Source organism: Pseudorasbora parva, chromosome 8, assembly GCF_024679245.1.
Source record: "Pseudorasbora parva isolate DD20220531a chromosome 8, ASM2467924v1, whole genome shotgun sequence".
Classification (NCBI taxonomy): Eukaryota; Metazoa; Chordata; class Actinopteri; order Cypriniformes; family Gobionidae; genus Pseudorasbora; species Pseudorasbora parva.
In genome coordinates, this window is record NC_090179.1 from 743,314 (window position 1) to 758,400 (window position 15,087).

General features: G+C 44.8%; 1 protein-coding gene across 4 annotated transcripts in view; it reads left to right on the plus strand.

The window, feature by feature from the left end:
• Positions 1 to 13,048: 13,048 nt before the first annotated feature.
• The window catches only part of mlf1 (myeloid leukemia factor 1), a 37,257-nt gene continuing 35,218 nt past the window's right edge, over positions 13,049 to 15,087 (plus strand). For 3 of the 4 annotated variants that reach the window (XM_067449914.1, XM_067449915.1, XM_067449917.1), the window contains exon 1: positions 13,049 to 13,189. In XM_067449914.1, the coding sequence (XP_067306015.1) occupies positions 13,143 to 13,189 (47 nt within the window). In that variant the 5' untranslated portion in view covers positions 13,049 to 13,142. Of the gene's footprint in view, positions 13,190 to 14,951; positions 15,018 to 15,087 lie in introns of all 4 variants that reach the window. The other variant, XM_067449916.1, reaches the window with a different exon arrangement.

The window sequence follows — 15,087 nt, forward strand, 5'->3', positions numbered from 1 at the left end:
AAACTGCCCAACTAAAGGAAACACTGATCACCATAATGGTGACCAAACATTTCAAGAAAACAGCACGATCTTTCCTTCAGTGATTCTGCTCATTATCATCAGGTGTCATCATTAATCAAACAATCATCCCTCAGTAAATCACTTAAGTGTCTTATTAACTCTAACACTGCTTCAGTGTTACTTTAACACCCTGCTGGTTGTTCCCATATGAACACCGACCGGTGTTAATTCAACACCGGGGAATTTACTGTGCATGTGCACACAAGACAGGACAGGCATGTGACAATAATCAAGTAATCGTCACACATAAAAAGTTCATGAGGTAGTTTAAGAATGCGTGCATCTTTGGTTTTCTAAAAGCCATATTTTTGAATGAGTTTTAAAATTAGTGTATGATGGACAGGCCCTTATTGTGGTGGGTAGGCTATTCCAATATTTACTTCCCTTTACTTACAAGACAGTTTGTCCAAATGTAGTGCGCCTAAAAGGTCTCCTTTTAGAGAGGCCCTTGTTCTACCATCACTCTCAGTTCTCTTAAAAAAATTATTCAGTGAGGGAGGGGCAAGATGATGAATAGTCTTATAGACAAAGCAGGCGTACTTAAAATTTATACAATTTTCAAAATTCTATAATTTATGTTTTTCCAGTATGGTACAGACTGACAGCGGTTTTTTATCAAAAATTGTAATGGCTCTTTTGAAGAGTACTTCAATAGGCTTAAGTGTTGTTAGTATATTAGTTAAGTGTTGTTATATTAGTTAGTGACCAATTTGTAAAACAGTACTCAAAATGTGAGAATATCATTGTGTGTAAATACATTCTGGCAGCACTTAGACTGAGAAATGGCCTGATTTGTTTGAAATTCTGTAAATTGAATTTAACCTTATTTGCTACCCTTTTTATGTGGCTTTTAAATGTTAAGTTACAGTCCAAAGTCATCCCCGAATATTTAAATTCCTTTAAAATTTGTATCTCCTCTCCTCTAAGAAACATGTTAGACTGTATCACCTTTGTGTTTTTTTTTGAAAATATCATGCAAACAGTCTTGTGGGTGTTCAAATGAAGACAAGACCTAGTAAGCCAATAATCAATACGGACCATTGCAGATGTAAGAATAGATGAAACCTCCTGATAGTTTTTGCCATATGTGTAAATTACAGCATCATCTGCATACATCTGGATGTTAACATTTTGACATACATCAGGCAAGTCATTAATGTAGAGTGAGAATAAAATTGGACCAAGTATGGAGCCTTGAGGGACCCCTACTGGACAATCAAGAAGGGGGATTTGGTGTTACTAACACAGACAAACTGCTTTCTACTGGATAGGTATGAATTCATCCAGCAGAGAGCTTGCTCAGAAAAATTAAAATATGTTAATTTAGACAAAAGCACTTGATGGTTAACAGTGTCGAACGCCCTCTTTAGATCCAGATAGCATTTGATTTTTCTAAAAAAAAAAAAAGAGGCAATTTGCCGTTTCTGTGGAATGTTGGGCTCGAAACCCAAATTGCATCGGGTGTAATGGATTATAGCCTGTGTTTAGATGTTCAATCATTTGCTTAGCAACCCATTTTTCTGCTACCTTAGACACAACAGGTAGGAGGCTAATTGGCCGGTAATTCACCATTTCTGATCTTTCTCCTAATTTAAAAATGGGACTGACCACGGCCACCTTCCAAGCTGATGGCATGATTGAATGTCTAAAGGACAGGTTGACCCAATGAGTGATTGGGTGTAAGAGAGAGTCCTTGTGCCTTTTTATGAAATTGGTGTCAAGCCCATAGAAGTCCTTAGCCTTGGAGTTTTTCAGAGTCCCTCTGATATTTGCCACTTCTGTTGCTGTTATTTGGTCTATAAAGAAACCCGGATGTGTATGATTTACACTAAGAGGTACCCTGATTAGGTTGTTTATAAAGTTGGGTAATTTCATTGACTGAATTTATAAAAAAGATATTTAATTCTGTAGCTATACAGTTAGGATCAGTTACCAGTTCACTTTTAATTTTCAGTTCTAACTCTTTATTATTGTGATTCTGTTTTGTACCAGTCAATTTATTTATGTTTTGCCAAAAACATTTCCCATTCCCTTTGGCATCCTCAATAATTTTGATGAAAAAGTTATTTTTTGCTTGCCTTATTGTCTTTATTACTTTGTTTCTCATAGAAGTACATTTTTGTCTATCTGTTGTGAGACCTGATTTTAAAGATCGTTTCAGTAGCTGGTCTCTATCCTTCATGAGGTGTCTACATTCTTAATTTAACCAGGGCAGAGAGTCCTTCCTTAATTAGGTTGGCTCCGCCTTTTTAAAAAAGGTCTCATAGTTTCCTTGATTTTCGAAGTGAATTGGTTACTGTCACTCACCTGTAGAGAGGACTTTATCCCAGTCCACCTCTCCTATAGCTATACCGATGTTCTGCATTTAATATAAATATACTGGCTGAAATGACCGTTGTATTTTTATAAGTGCAAATCTCAAATAACAGATCATTTACAATGCCATAATCGTATTTACTTTTAATGTACTTAGTTACAACAAAGAGTCTGAGAAAATGATCTAAAAAAAATCCCATTGAAAGTCGTCCCCGGTTACGTATGTAACCTTAAGGCGGGCGTACACTGTGCGAATTCGGACACTCGGAAGGTCGTGAGATATTGCAGACGCTACGAGTCATTTAATTTGATCATCGCATCAAATTAGCTGGTACACGGCACGACTGTTTGCACCGCGAGCCGGCCGCGATCACACGAGTTTTCATGTAACACAGACACCGAGCTTTCAATGTTGCTGCTATAGCTTCAGATACAAAAAATAAAGAAAAAAGGTGTAAACAAAAAAAAAACAACCAGAGGGAGAGAGAAGAGTGCACGTGAGAGAGAGAAAGTGTGTGTGTGAACGCAGTATGTGGCAGCCACTGAGCTAATAATAGTCATATAGATTGAGCGTATGTGACGTGCTTGTGCATGATTTGGCTATAGGGGACAGCCATATGCTGGTAAAAATCGGGCCGACTCCCCGAACTTTTTAAACATGATCGTAAGGTCGGGAGGTGCTCTTAACGTGCTCGGCTCGTCTCGTATTTCCTCTCACACGGTGCGAGCCGCGACCATACGAGCATCCACGATGTCCACGCGATTTCTCCCGAGAAAAAAAAAATCGTCTGCGAGTTCGTACGACAGCAAAAATCGCACCGTGTACGCCCGCCTTTAGTTCCCTGAGAACAGGGAACGAGACGCTGCGTCAGCTGACGCTACGGGGGAATGCCTTCAGCGTGACAGGTGTCTGAAATCGCTATCAAATCACAATCCTGCTGACCATCGGCAGCTGGTGATGTCATCACCGTAGGAAGTATAAAAAGGGCACCGTGCCAACATGACGCTATCCGCTTTGTCTGAAGGGACTGTGGGCAGAAACACCTTGAAGCATGGCCATGTGACGCAGCGTCTCGTTCCCTGTTCTCAGGGAACTAAGGTTACATACGTAACTGGGGACGTTCCCTTTCGAAAGGGAACTCGAGCTGCATCAGCTGACGCTACGGGGAACGATATACCCACGCCGCCATGCTGAGGGGAGTGCACGCCCCTTACTGGCAGTGGGAACTGCCTGGACGAGAGTTCGAAGAAAGTCTGAACCACTCCCCCTCTAGCCACGCAGGCTGCCAGCGACATCATTCCCTACGGTCATAGCCCAAGCTATATCCCTAAGAGAGAACCTTATCAAGTTTTATCTGAGGTTTCCTACTCTCGGCTTGCTCGAGGGCCTGGGACCTACTACTTCGAAGGAAGGAGTCCCTTAAGGGGATGTGGCTAGGGGACCCGATGGCGCCCCAGCCGTCACTAATTCGGGAAAACCTTCACCGAACGCCACCAGGGAGGCCTCACCTGGCATCACTTCTGTGGGACACCCCAGCTTGGCCAACCCTGTCTGTAAAACAGAGCCTCCGGATATTGCTCTTACTCATGAGCATCCAGACTGAGGGACTGCAAACTGGCAGTGTCCTCCTCAGACCGGAACTCAGAGATGGGAATCCTGGAGAGCAGTACTGAGCTTAGTGCTTCTTACCCTTGCCAGCGAGGGCAGTCTCTTCTGCTCAATCCTAGGATCTACTGAACACATTTATTACAGGGGTGCTCAGGAGGCCGGAAAGGCCTATGGACTGATCTAACCAGGAGGCCCCGAGGGGGGCCTACCCGTCTGACCAGACTTAAGCGGCCGTGAGCTCGCAGACGACCCTCAATGAGGGGAGCTCTTAAGCCAGCCTGGTAGGTAAACCATGCTGTAGGCTAGCCAGTCCCTGTCCTGAAGGGACTGCGCAGCAGAAACGGAGTCTCGTCGCGCTGGGGCATGAGCCCGTCCTTGAGTTATACCGGCCAAGGCCGGGACCCACTGGCGGGCAGCCGCTAGCTGTCAGCACAAAGCCAGTTATGCGTTCCCGCTCAAGGGAACCGATTCCCGTCCAAGGGAGGCCAAGAGGTGCCTCTACCTGGCACCGTTAGCGCTAGCTGTTAAGAGCCGCAGGAAGGTGGCTTTACTGGTTCCACAGGGGGCCCGTGAGGCCATAACCCCAGAAGCCACCCATGCTAATGGCTAGCTTGTCACTGAGACCTGGTCCGGGAATCCCTTCCCAAAGCGGCCAGAAAGGCCTGACAGCATAACACACTGGCCTACCGAGCGTCCCGGCTCGGGGGCTCACCCTCAGGTGGCCTGAAGAGGCCTGCTACCTGTCAGCCAATGTGCAAACTTTTGGAGGTTGCTGTGTTCCCGGGGCTCGCCTCCAGGGAGGCCTGTTTGCCACGTATAGTATGGTCTTCTAGGGCGGCCTGGAGAGGCCTATTGTCGAATGGCAGTTCCCAATAAGATTGGTGACAGACGGTGCTTATCCGATGGCAAATCCCACCCGAAACCCTGCAGGGCCGGGAAACGACCATAGGACGGCCTGAAGCAGCCTGCCCCTGATAGCAGACCATGCTAGCCACCTGGCTAGCACCCACACACACTGTTGCAAGACCTGGGAACCGGGGCTCACCCTACAGGAGGCCTAAAGCGGCCTAGATCCTGTCACCCAATGGTCGGAACCCTAGGTCACCCCCTCAGGGGACCTCCTTCTGCTGCAGCCGACATCATTGGGGAGAACCCTCCCGGCTCACATGGGCCACGTCGGAACTCACCCGCAGGGAGGCCTACTGAGGCCTATCACCTGACCCAGAGTTAACTGCCCAGACTGTCTCGGCTGGCATCTCCCCGCCAGCCAGCCTTCTGTAGATGGTCCGTCCCAGCGGCCCGTAGAAGCCTTCTGTGACGGCGCAGTCTCCCAGGCAGCGCCTACCAGCGTGGAAATAAAACACAATGCCCACAGCAGTGCACTCAGCATAAAACGCTTGGACCCTCTAAAGCGAGAGGAGTACAACTTACGCCACCTGCCTCCAGGGCGGCCGCCTGGTCGTCCAGCGGTCCGCCGTCCGCGCAAGGGCATCAGCCGTGACAGTGTTTCGTCTCCAGGGGAGCATCCTACCAACCCATGCTTTCCGATGGTTGCGAAGTACAGCTCGACCCGAGCCCTAAAAGGTGAAGCAGAAGACACAGAGCAAGAGGTGAAATATTGAACACACACAACCGGCCATTTCCTGAACCAAGCCGGGGGGGCTCTGGGGGGCAGGGCTAGCAAAGCCAGTCTAACTGCGCACCGCGAAGAGACGCCTACCCCGTCCCCACGACCACTGGCCGAGTCGCGATCCATTCTGCTACACACCTTTTTGCATTAATAACAACCCCCAAATGCAGAAGGGGGTGGGCATTGGCCGGACGACCCTAACTGCGGGGAGGCCGGATAGAGATAAAAAGCTCCTGCGGGACTACCGACAGGAGCCCCGGCAACTGCCAGGGCGACATGCCACCGCGAGACGCCACCACCATCCCATCAACAGCCTAGGCCAACTTGATGCACTAGCATCGGTCTGATAAACCCACAAACAAAGGCCCTAAAGAGGGCTGGGACAGACCTTACTGCAGTTCATGCGGTAGCCTAACCTCACGTATTCATCTAGATATTTCACTAGCAGAGGTGCCAACGCTACCCAGAGGTGGCTGCAGCTAAAAAGTTCGCTATGAGAACGTACATCTGTTTATATCGCCGCTACATGCCGCATGTGCGGTGGCCTCAACTGCTCATATTACACATATCCAGAAGAGAAACAGCCTTATAAACTACTGTTGCTACACTAGCAAACATACAGCCTACATAAACACTCTGTGTTTATCACAAACATCGTTCTAGCCACCTTCACAGGGGAACTACAGGCCAACTTCTCCAACTGTTACATCTTCTTTTTTCACTCTTTTTGCAGAAAAAACATCCCTCAGGAAAGCATAGAGTCCAAACATATGGCATTGAAAAGAAGAATGTTTGTCCTAAAAGGGGACTCACCCGCTGTCTTCAGTGCCTCATCGCTTCATGTAACATGCATGCTTCGGCGCACTAACCTGAGGGTGGGACGCTCTCACACACCGGACTGGCCGGCCGTCAGAGTCTCACATCTGCTCATCATAGGCCTGCGCGGCCTGGTGTAAAGCGCGCCCGGGGAGAGAAGGAAACAAAAGAAAACAAAGGAAGGGACACAACATCGTGTTCTCCGCGCCCTCGGGGGCGGAGAATCACCGCCTCGCTTCCGGTGCTGGAAGCGGTTCTTCTCCCCGATGTCCCTCCTCCTGTTGCGGGTGTCCCGCCTCTTCTGCGTCCTACTCCTCCACGGAGGGGGCGCACGAGAGGCCACGCTACTGTGTTGGCCCAGCCGATGATCCTCGGATCTCGACGGGCCAGGGACACCCTCCTGCCTGGGCGGCACCCCGGACCTCAGCGGAATACAAGTTCTATACGACGCCGAGCGCGTCGTCGCCTCTCTGAACTTTCCCACCACCGCCTCGACGGAGGTGCCGAAAAGTTCAGAGGGCGAGACCGGGGCATCGAGGAGAAAGGCCTTTTCTTTCACCCCGATGTCCGCCAGGTTCAGCCACAGATGCCTCTCCGTGGCGACCATAGCTGTTTGGCTGCCTGGAGAGAGAGAGATCCATGGTGCAGCGCAACTCAGCCATCGCATCAGGGGGTAGGCCCTCCCCCTGATCGAGGTCCCTCAGCAGGTCAGCTTGATAAGCCTGCAACACAGACATCGTGTGCAAGGCCGCCGCCGCCTGACCCGCCGACGTGTATGCCCTGCCATTAAGACACGAAGTCGTCTTTAAGGGTTTCGATGGCAGGGCTGGAGCTCTTAGTGCCGATGGCCGCCCAGATGCAATAGTTCGCGAACGTCTCGTCGATCGGCGGCATCGACCCATACCCTGCCTCGGCCAATCCCTCGACATCAGCGAAATTAAAACGCTGATGTCGATGGACTCGCGCCGAGTAGGGTTTCTTCCATGCCCCCACGACCTGCTCGTGAAGGTCGGGGAGGAATGGAAGGCTCCCGGGAGCTGGGCGGCTATGGTCGGGGAGAAACGGATCGCCCAATCTGTCAGGGCGGGCGGCCTCTCCCCTGGCTCTCTGCCACGGCAGCTGAAGTCTCAGCGCCACGCGCCCCATTACGTCCAACAGCTCCCCATACACGGGGCAGGATGGCTGGGAGGATTCAGCCTCATTCTCCTCCTCATCTACAGCCATCCTCTGATCGACCGGAAAAGCACGGGCTGCCGAAGAGGAGGAGTCTCCATCCGACTCCTCCTCCGTCAGCCTGCCCTCGCGACCTGGCTGATCGTCCGCGAGCACTGTACTCTCCAGACGATGAGCCAGGTCCATCTGGGAGCCCCAGGACAGACAGCGCGCTCAGCCTCGGCATGAGCGGGACCGCTCCCAGATGCTGGCTCTTCTTCCCTCGAGAAGAAGGCCAAGCGAGAGCGGAGCGTCTTCAGCGGAAAACGCTCGCAGTTTGCGCAGGAGGCCCCCTTGAGAACCTCCCGCGCGTGCTCTTCCCCCAGGCAGAGCACACAAAGGGTGTGCGTGTCCTCAGGCGTGAGAAACCTGGGACACGGATCAGCGCATTTCCTATACGTGTCTTACTTGGTCTTACGTGTGCATTTCATTTTAACTGATTTAGACAGACTTTCTAGCGAACCAGACAGAACAGTCCCTGAAGACGAAAGGATAGCGTCATGTTGGCACGGTGCCCTTTTTATACTTCCTGGTCGCACGGTGATGACATCACCAGCTGCCGAAGGTCTCTAGGATTGTGATTTGATAGCAATTTCAGACACCTGTCACGCTGAAGGCGTTCCCCCGTAGCGTCAGCTGACGCAGCTCGAGTTCCCTTTCGAAAGGGAACTGCAAGTTTTCGCAGAAGTGAGGAAACCTGTGGGTTTTATAGTGGTGTTCTTTTTTTGCACAACTTGGCCAGTTTTCTTTGAAGTTACTTTTCCTTTCTTTGTTTTTGATCCATGTTCTGGATTGATGTCAAGAAAGCATCTAAAAAAACAGAAGAAAAATAAACAATTGTTACAGAAAGATGCAATGTTGGATGTTGTGATTATCCCCTCATCATCCCCTCATCAGTTCCTATATTAGGTCCAATCTGAGTATCAGTGGAAATGCAGCCACATACAAATGCTGCACATTGCCATAATCCAGTCCAAACCCTTATGACTTCAATACTTTAACTCATTTGCAAGCCTTGCAGTGTGATTATGACTGCATGATAATGTTAAACATCATTTAAAATGCGTGTTTGAGCTGTCTTAACTGAAATCTTTTTGAAGCTGCTTAAATACCCTAATTTTACTGAAGCCTACACCTGGCAAAAAATAATAGGTCAGTCAAAACTGAAAATGCGACCATGATTTACTCACCCTCAAGACATGTATATGACTTCTTTTAGATGAATACAATCAGAGTTCAATTTAAATAATATTCTGGATCTTACAAGCACAATGGCAGTGTCAACTTTGAACCAGCCATTCACTGCTATTATAAAGCTTGGATTTGCCAGGATATTATTTAATTTAACTGTGATTTTTTTCTTCTAAAAGTCATATAAATCTAGGATGGCTTAAAGGTGAGTAAATCATGGGTGGATTTAAAAAATATCCCTTTAAACTAAACCCTGTCTGAAACCAGGGCCATTCGCCTTATTCACCTGGCGGCCATTTTGAAAACTCTAACGCCGTTGTGGGGTACACAAACCCGGAAGCTGGACTCCGATACAGTACTAATCAGTAGCAGCATTCTGTGTCACTGCACTTCGTCACTCAGGAAAAAATCCAACAGAGGACAAACCTTTCACCGTTTTCCGGAGGATAAGGGATTACATGGAGAGTGGATTAAAAAAATATCAGAAGGGATCCTGGTCGTAATTTCTGCATTTTACTACAGACGAAGTTCAAAAGACTCGAGCACTAGCAAGACTGGGACATGTCAAGTCAGCTTTATTCAGCGCTGTTACAATACCGATTGATCCAAAGCAGCTTCACGGTGTTAACAGGACAATATTGCAACACAATTTGATTCGGCTGTAATCATTCTGGAGAAAACGGTGATGTTATCAGCTTATTTTAATCTATCATATAGTGTCAACGTGGGCAGATCAGTATTATAGTTGATACAGTTGATTTACATGTGGGAGATATGTGTATGTATAAGCTACTGGATCTTCATATATGTAAAATAAAATGTCCATTTATCTTAATAAAGTACAATTTTATTACACATGGATGATGTCTTTCATCACTTGACAACTGGTCAGAACATCAGAAAGAAATAAGTCATTCAAAAACATTGATAGGCACACTGGTCTAGGTTTGTAAATGGTAACTATGTACATTTATTGGTATGGAGGAATACAAATGGCCTGCTTGTATATTGTAAGTATGGAAAAACGTACCAGAAAAGGGCAGAACATTAGAAATTACATTAGGAGGAAAATTAAAAAACATTAACAAATGAAAACTATACATAAACATATTATCAGTGATGCATTACATGATTTTGTTACACACAGCAGGCAGAAAGTGCAGTGACACAGAATGCTGCTACTGATTAGTACTGTATCGGAGTCCAGCTTCCGGGTTTGTGTACCCCACAACGGCGTTAGAGTTTTCAAAATGGCCGTCAGGTGAATAAGGCGAGTGTTGTTCATTCCTGTAGTCAGCTTTACAAAATGTTTGTGAACAAAAAATGAAGTCCTTAAAAAATGCTAAAAAAGGTTAGTGACAACTCAGTCTAAAATATATTAATGGCAAAAATGCTAATGACTAACCTCTGAACAAACTCTAAACAAACTAACCTCAAGGGTGAATGGTGCTTCTTCCTGGTACTGCACGTTGTGCTCCTTCACAAACAACTTGACCTTCCAAACTTAACATCCAGCGCTGGTTGCTTAGAGATTGACCTGTAAATGAAAAATGAAATAAATAAATAATAATACTAATAATAAACATTAAAGGGGGGGGGGGGGGGGGGGTGAAATGCTGTTTCATGCATACTGAGCTTTACACTGTTAAAGACTTGGATTCCCATCCTAAACATAGACAAAGTTGCAAAAACTAATGTTGGACGTTTGATGGAGTATTTCTGTGTTAACATTCATGTAAACAATGTCAAAATGCGAACGCAAAATATTTGGCTTACCGTATCAATACTGAGTCGAACAAATTTACATCTTCTTAAACTCTAAACTCCTCATCCTCTTCTACAGATGACAAATTCTTCCGCCGCTCCATCTTCGTGTAAAGGTACGTACACACCGAACGCAAATAGAGTGCGGAGCGAATGATTTCCATGTTAAGTCAATGGAAAGGCGGTTGATGCACGCCTGGAGGTCCTGCGGCGCGGCACGAAAACGTGGTAAAGTGACGTGATGAGAAACCCTGCATATAATTAAAAATACTGTTATTTTGTCACTAAATGGCACACTGTCTTTATTAGTAACTAAATAAAAGTATTTTTTTAATTATATGCAGGGTTTCTCATCACGTCACTTTACCAGGTGACAGCAGCAAGCAGGCTCCTCATTGGTTAACGTGGCGCGAATTGACGCCAAAGTTCAAATTTTTCAACTCGGGCGTAGACGCGAATTGGCTTCAAACGCGTGAATGCACAAAAAGCACCACTTGCGCAAGACACTCAATTCGCTTCAAATTCACGTTCTCCGCGAACAGGACGCGCGAATGAGGCGGAATCGCGTCCATCACGCCGCACGAAACGCGTCTATTGCGCCGCAGGACCTCCAGACGTGCGTCAACGCGCCTTTCCGTTGACTTAACATGGAAATCATTCGCTCCAGACGCTCTATTCGCGTTCGGTGTGAACGTACCTCTAGTCCTCCCTTTCTGATGCGTCACAGGCAACTAGTTAACGTAATGTTTTGAAACGCGAAATGAATCAACCGAAGCACAGAAAGCTTAAAAACTGCTCACAAATTCACGTTGCAGTGTTTTAACATGATAGCATGAATAATGATTCTGTGAAGTTGAGTGGCGCTGACAAGACGAGTTTGCTGTTTGTTCTGTCGCATCTGATCTGAAATGAGCACTAACGAAATAAATCCCACAATGCAATGTTTTTACAGTGTGATACTGTATTACGAATTAAAAATAGAAAAGTGCTGTATATTTACAGATGTGCTGTAAAAGATACAGTATATTACTGCTTTATGGAAATACAGTACAATACTGTTAGATATTCCCAATGGTCAGTGGTTTTCAGTTCCTCACAATATCACCGCTCGAACATTATGCTCCTGAACACTCCTGGTTTAGACCAGACGCCCATGGGGGAACACACACACACACTCACACTGACTCTCTCTCTCTCTCTGATGGGTGAACAGATGAGAAAGTGCATTGGATATTTAAACACTGTGAGCTGGATGTGAAAATGAGATCTGTGTTGAGCTGAAACTAGTAGAACACACTTGCCTGGTGTCACATTGCACTGGGTGTGTGTGATAGATCTCTGTCCTGGTGCACTAACACATAAAGGAGTATCGTTGGCACAGTCTCTGTTTTTTTTCATGGAGTTCAGATTAGAGTCACTAGATGGCCTCGTTCCCCTGAACACTACACCGTGAACCTGTGTGTGCTGAAGGTGCTAGAAAGAGTGTCCTACATGTTTTTGCTGAAACCATGCTCTCCTGTTAGAATACATGCTACTGTGGAGAGAGTCTGTCCAGCTCAATAATGAATTAAATCAATCAGTCCCCAAAAACAAAGATCATACAGAGCTGGCATCGAATTACAGCACACAATATGAGTGCCTTTGTTTTGTACGTGGGTCATGTATGCAGCATGCAGACTAATCACACACACACACACACACACACACACACACGCACACACACTGCCCCTAAACCTACCCATCACAGGAAACATTCTGCATTTTTACTTTCTAAAATAAACTCCTCCTGTGTGATTTATAAGCCTTTTGAAAAGTGGGGACATGGCCATATTTCACCCTCTCCTTGTAATACCTGTCATACCCATGGCATTATACACATTTGTGTCCTAATATTTCCCACACACACACACACTGCATGTCTGAGTGTAAAGGTCTGGTATGTTATTGACAGAGATGAGAGAAAGCTTGTCTGTTCTCTGAGGGAATGAGTGGCCTCATGCCGGAGTATCGGGTCTCTCTCTGGCCTGCTGGATGTCCTCACACACACACACACACACACACACACACACACACACACACACACACACACACATACACCTGCTGCTCTACATCTGCAGGACACTCGGTGCATTGCTTTACTGTGGCTCTGTAGAGATATTAATGTCATAAAGTTACATGAATGAACGGTTACTTAACAGATCAAGGTTACAGTATTTCAGTTACTCTGATGACCGATATTAGCCATCCACGTTTAGGTATAATGCAATATGTAACAATGATAAAACTGTACACATATGGCAGTGAACACATGTGGGAATAAACATGATGGGGATGCTTCCAGAAAATAAGAGTTGCCATGACGACACACACACTACATACGGGGGTTGTGAGAGGCGGGGCCAATGCTTCAATATTCAGCCAATTGCAACGCTCAAAGTTGGTCATGTGCGCCCCTCTCCGCCTCCGCAGCGCGAGGAGTTTCGATAGTAACCGCGAGCGCGTCCTCTTCTCCTCCTTCTCCAGCTCCTCCGTTTATCCGTCGACATGTTCAACAGTCTCCTCGGACAGTTTGAAGAAGACCCTTTCTTTGCGTGAGTCTTAGAATGCACTTGTATATTCAAGATGTTGCTGCTTTTATTTATTTTTAAAATGTGATAGCCTAATATAACCATACAATTATTTTACACTTAGTTTTAGAATAATTTCGAAATAAGCAAATTATGAGGTAGCCTTACTTGTAAATTAGGTTCAGTGAGTCCTCATTTAATCTCAATTGCATTATTTCATTATTAGTGCTGGGTATATTGAAGTGGCGTTAAGGATTAAAGGACGCTCTGTCCGGTGACCGGTAGCCTGTCGTTTGCACTGTTTGCTCTAAGCAACATATTAGTGCAACAAATAACTGATTTTTTTCTTCAATCGGTTTGTCTTTCAGCCACAGTTTCCTTGATACACGTAACATTTTAGTTACTACAGCCTCACGAGAACCTGAAAAAAGTGAAAATACTTATTTACAATACTTACAAATACTTGAATTTAGTATTTCTTCATGTCATTATGTTTATGTTTAAACTGGGGTCCGGGGGGGGGGGGGGGGCATGGAAAAGAGAACCATTAAACATTTAAATAAATAAATAAATAAGATTAAAATAATGATTGAATTGAATGGTAAATAACAATAAAAATGTAAAGTGCAAATAAATAAATAAATGAGATTAAAATTCAAATTATGTGGAAAAGCTTAAATTAAAACTGAATATAATATTGCAGTAATAATGTGTCCGGCATCTAAAAGTTTGAAAAGCCTCGGTTTAGAGTATAAGAAACAAAGGGAAAATATACATTTTTGAAAATATATTTTGTTCATATGTTAGTGGACACTGTATCAGGTCTCAGTTGTTAAAAGAACAACAACATGAAACCACATATAGACCGGTAAGCTAAAACCATGGGATATTTTACTCTTTCATTCAACAATTAATTTTTAGGTTTCAGAATTTTTTTTCAAACTAACTTTGACTAAGATGATCAACTATGTTATGAAAGATATAATGGAATGATTTGGTTTACCATTTTACGTCATGCAATATGTTGGTAAAATGCAATAAACGTAGGCCTATACAATGCAATGTTTATTAATGTGTTTTTGAAACAATATGTAATGAAAAAAACTAATAATGGGAGTAATAATTGGCAGCATTTTCATAATAATATCTAATATTTTATAGGAATATTGATATGTTATTTCTTTCCCCATTCAGTAGTTGTGTCTCCCAGAATGCCTGACAAACATGACTTTTTTTGTTGAAAATATTAAAAGTAGTCTGATTTAAATGATAATTACAAAATATTATCTACATACATTCAATAGTGCTACATTTGCTCACTAAATTAATATCAGGCATTTTTTAAAGACCAAGGAGAAGTTGTTGTCCGTCTCGTTACAGGATGTCCAGACTTAAAACTGTGACATGGTGTCAAAAATTCACAATTTTTCTCTTAAATATAAAATCAACTCTAAGAAAGAAACAAAAAGTCTATTCATGGGTCCCAGGATTATAGTACTAACTAATAATAACTGCATATTTACATGCAACTAACCCTAAACTAAACCCATAGGTACATGTTGTAAATGAATATTACTCAGTACTTAAAAGTAAAAAGGACACCTTAAAATGAAGTCTAACGAACACCTTTTCCTATGTCCTTTCATGCATGAGTGTGTTTAGTTTTGGTCTGTCAGAAGTCTTCTTTGTGAAGTCACTGTATATGAGATGTGCTTCATGCTGTAATACTGTGAAAATAGAAAGTGTAATGAAGTGTCTTGTCTGTCTTCTTTCTGTTCTGGAATAGCTCCTCAAGGTAGGCCCTTCCGTTCTCAACGCATGCGGTGCACTGCAACTGTCTCGTACAAAACAGGTCTTTGAAATCTAACATTAAAGTCTCGTAAACTACATTGGCCCAACAGTTTGGAATATGATAAGCATGA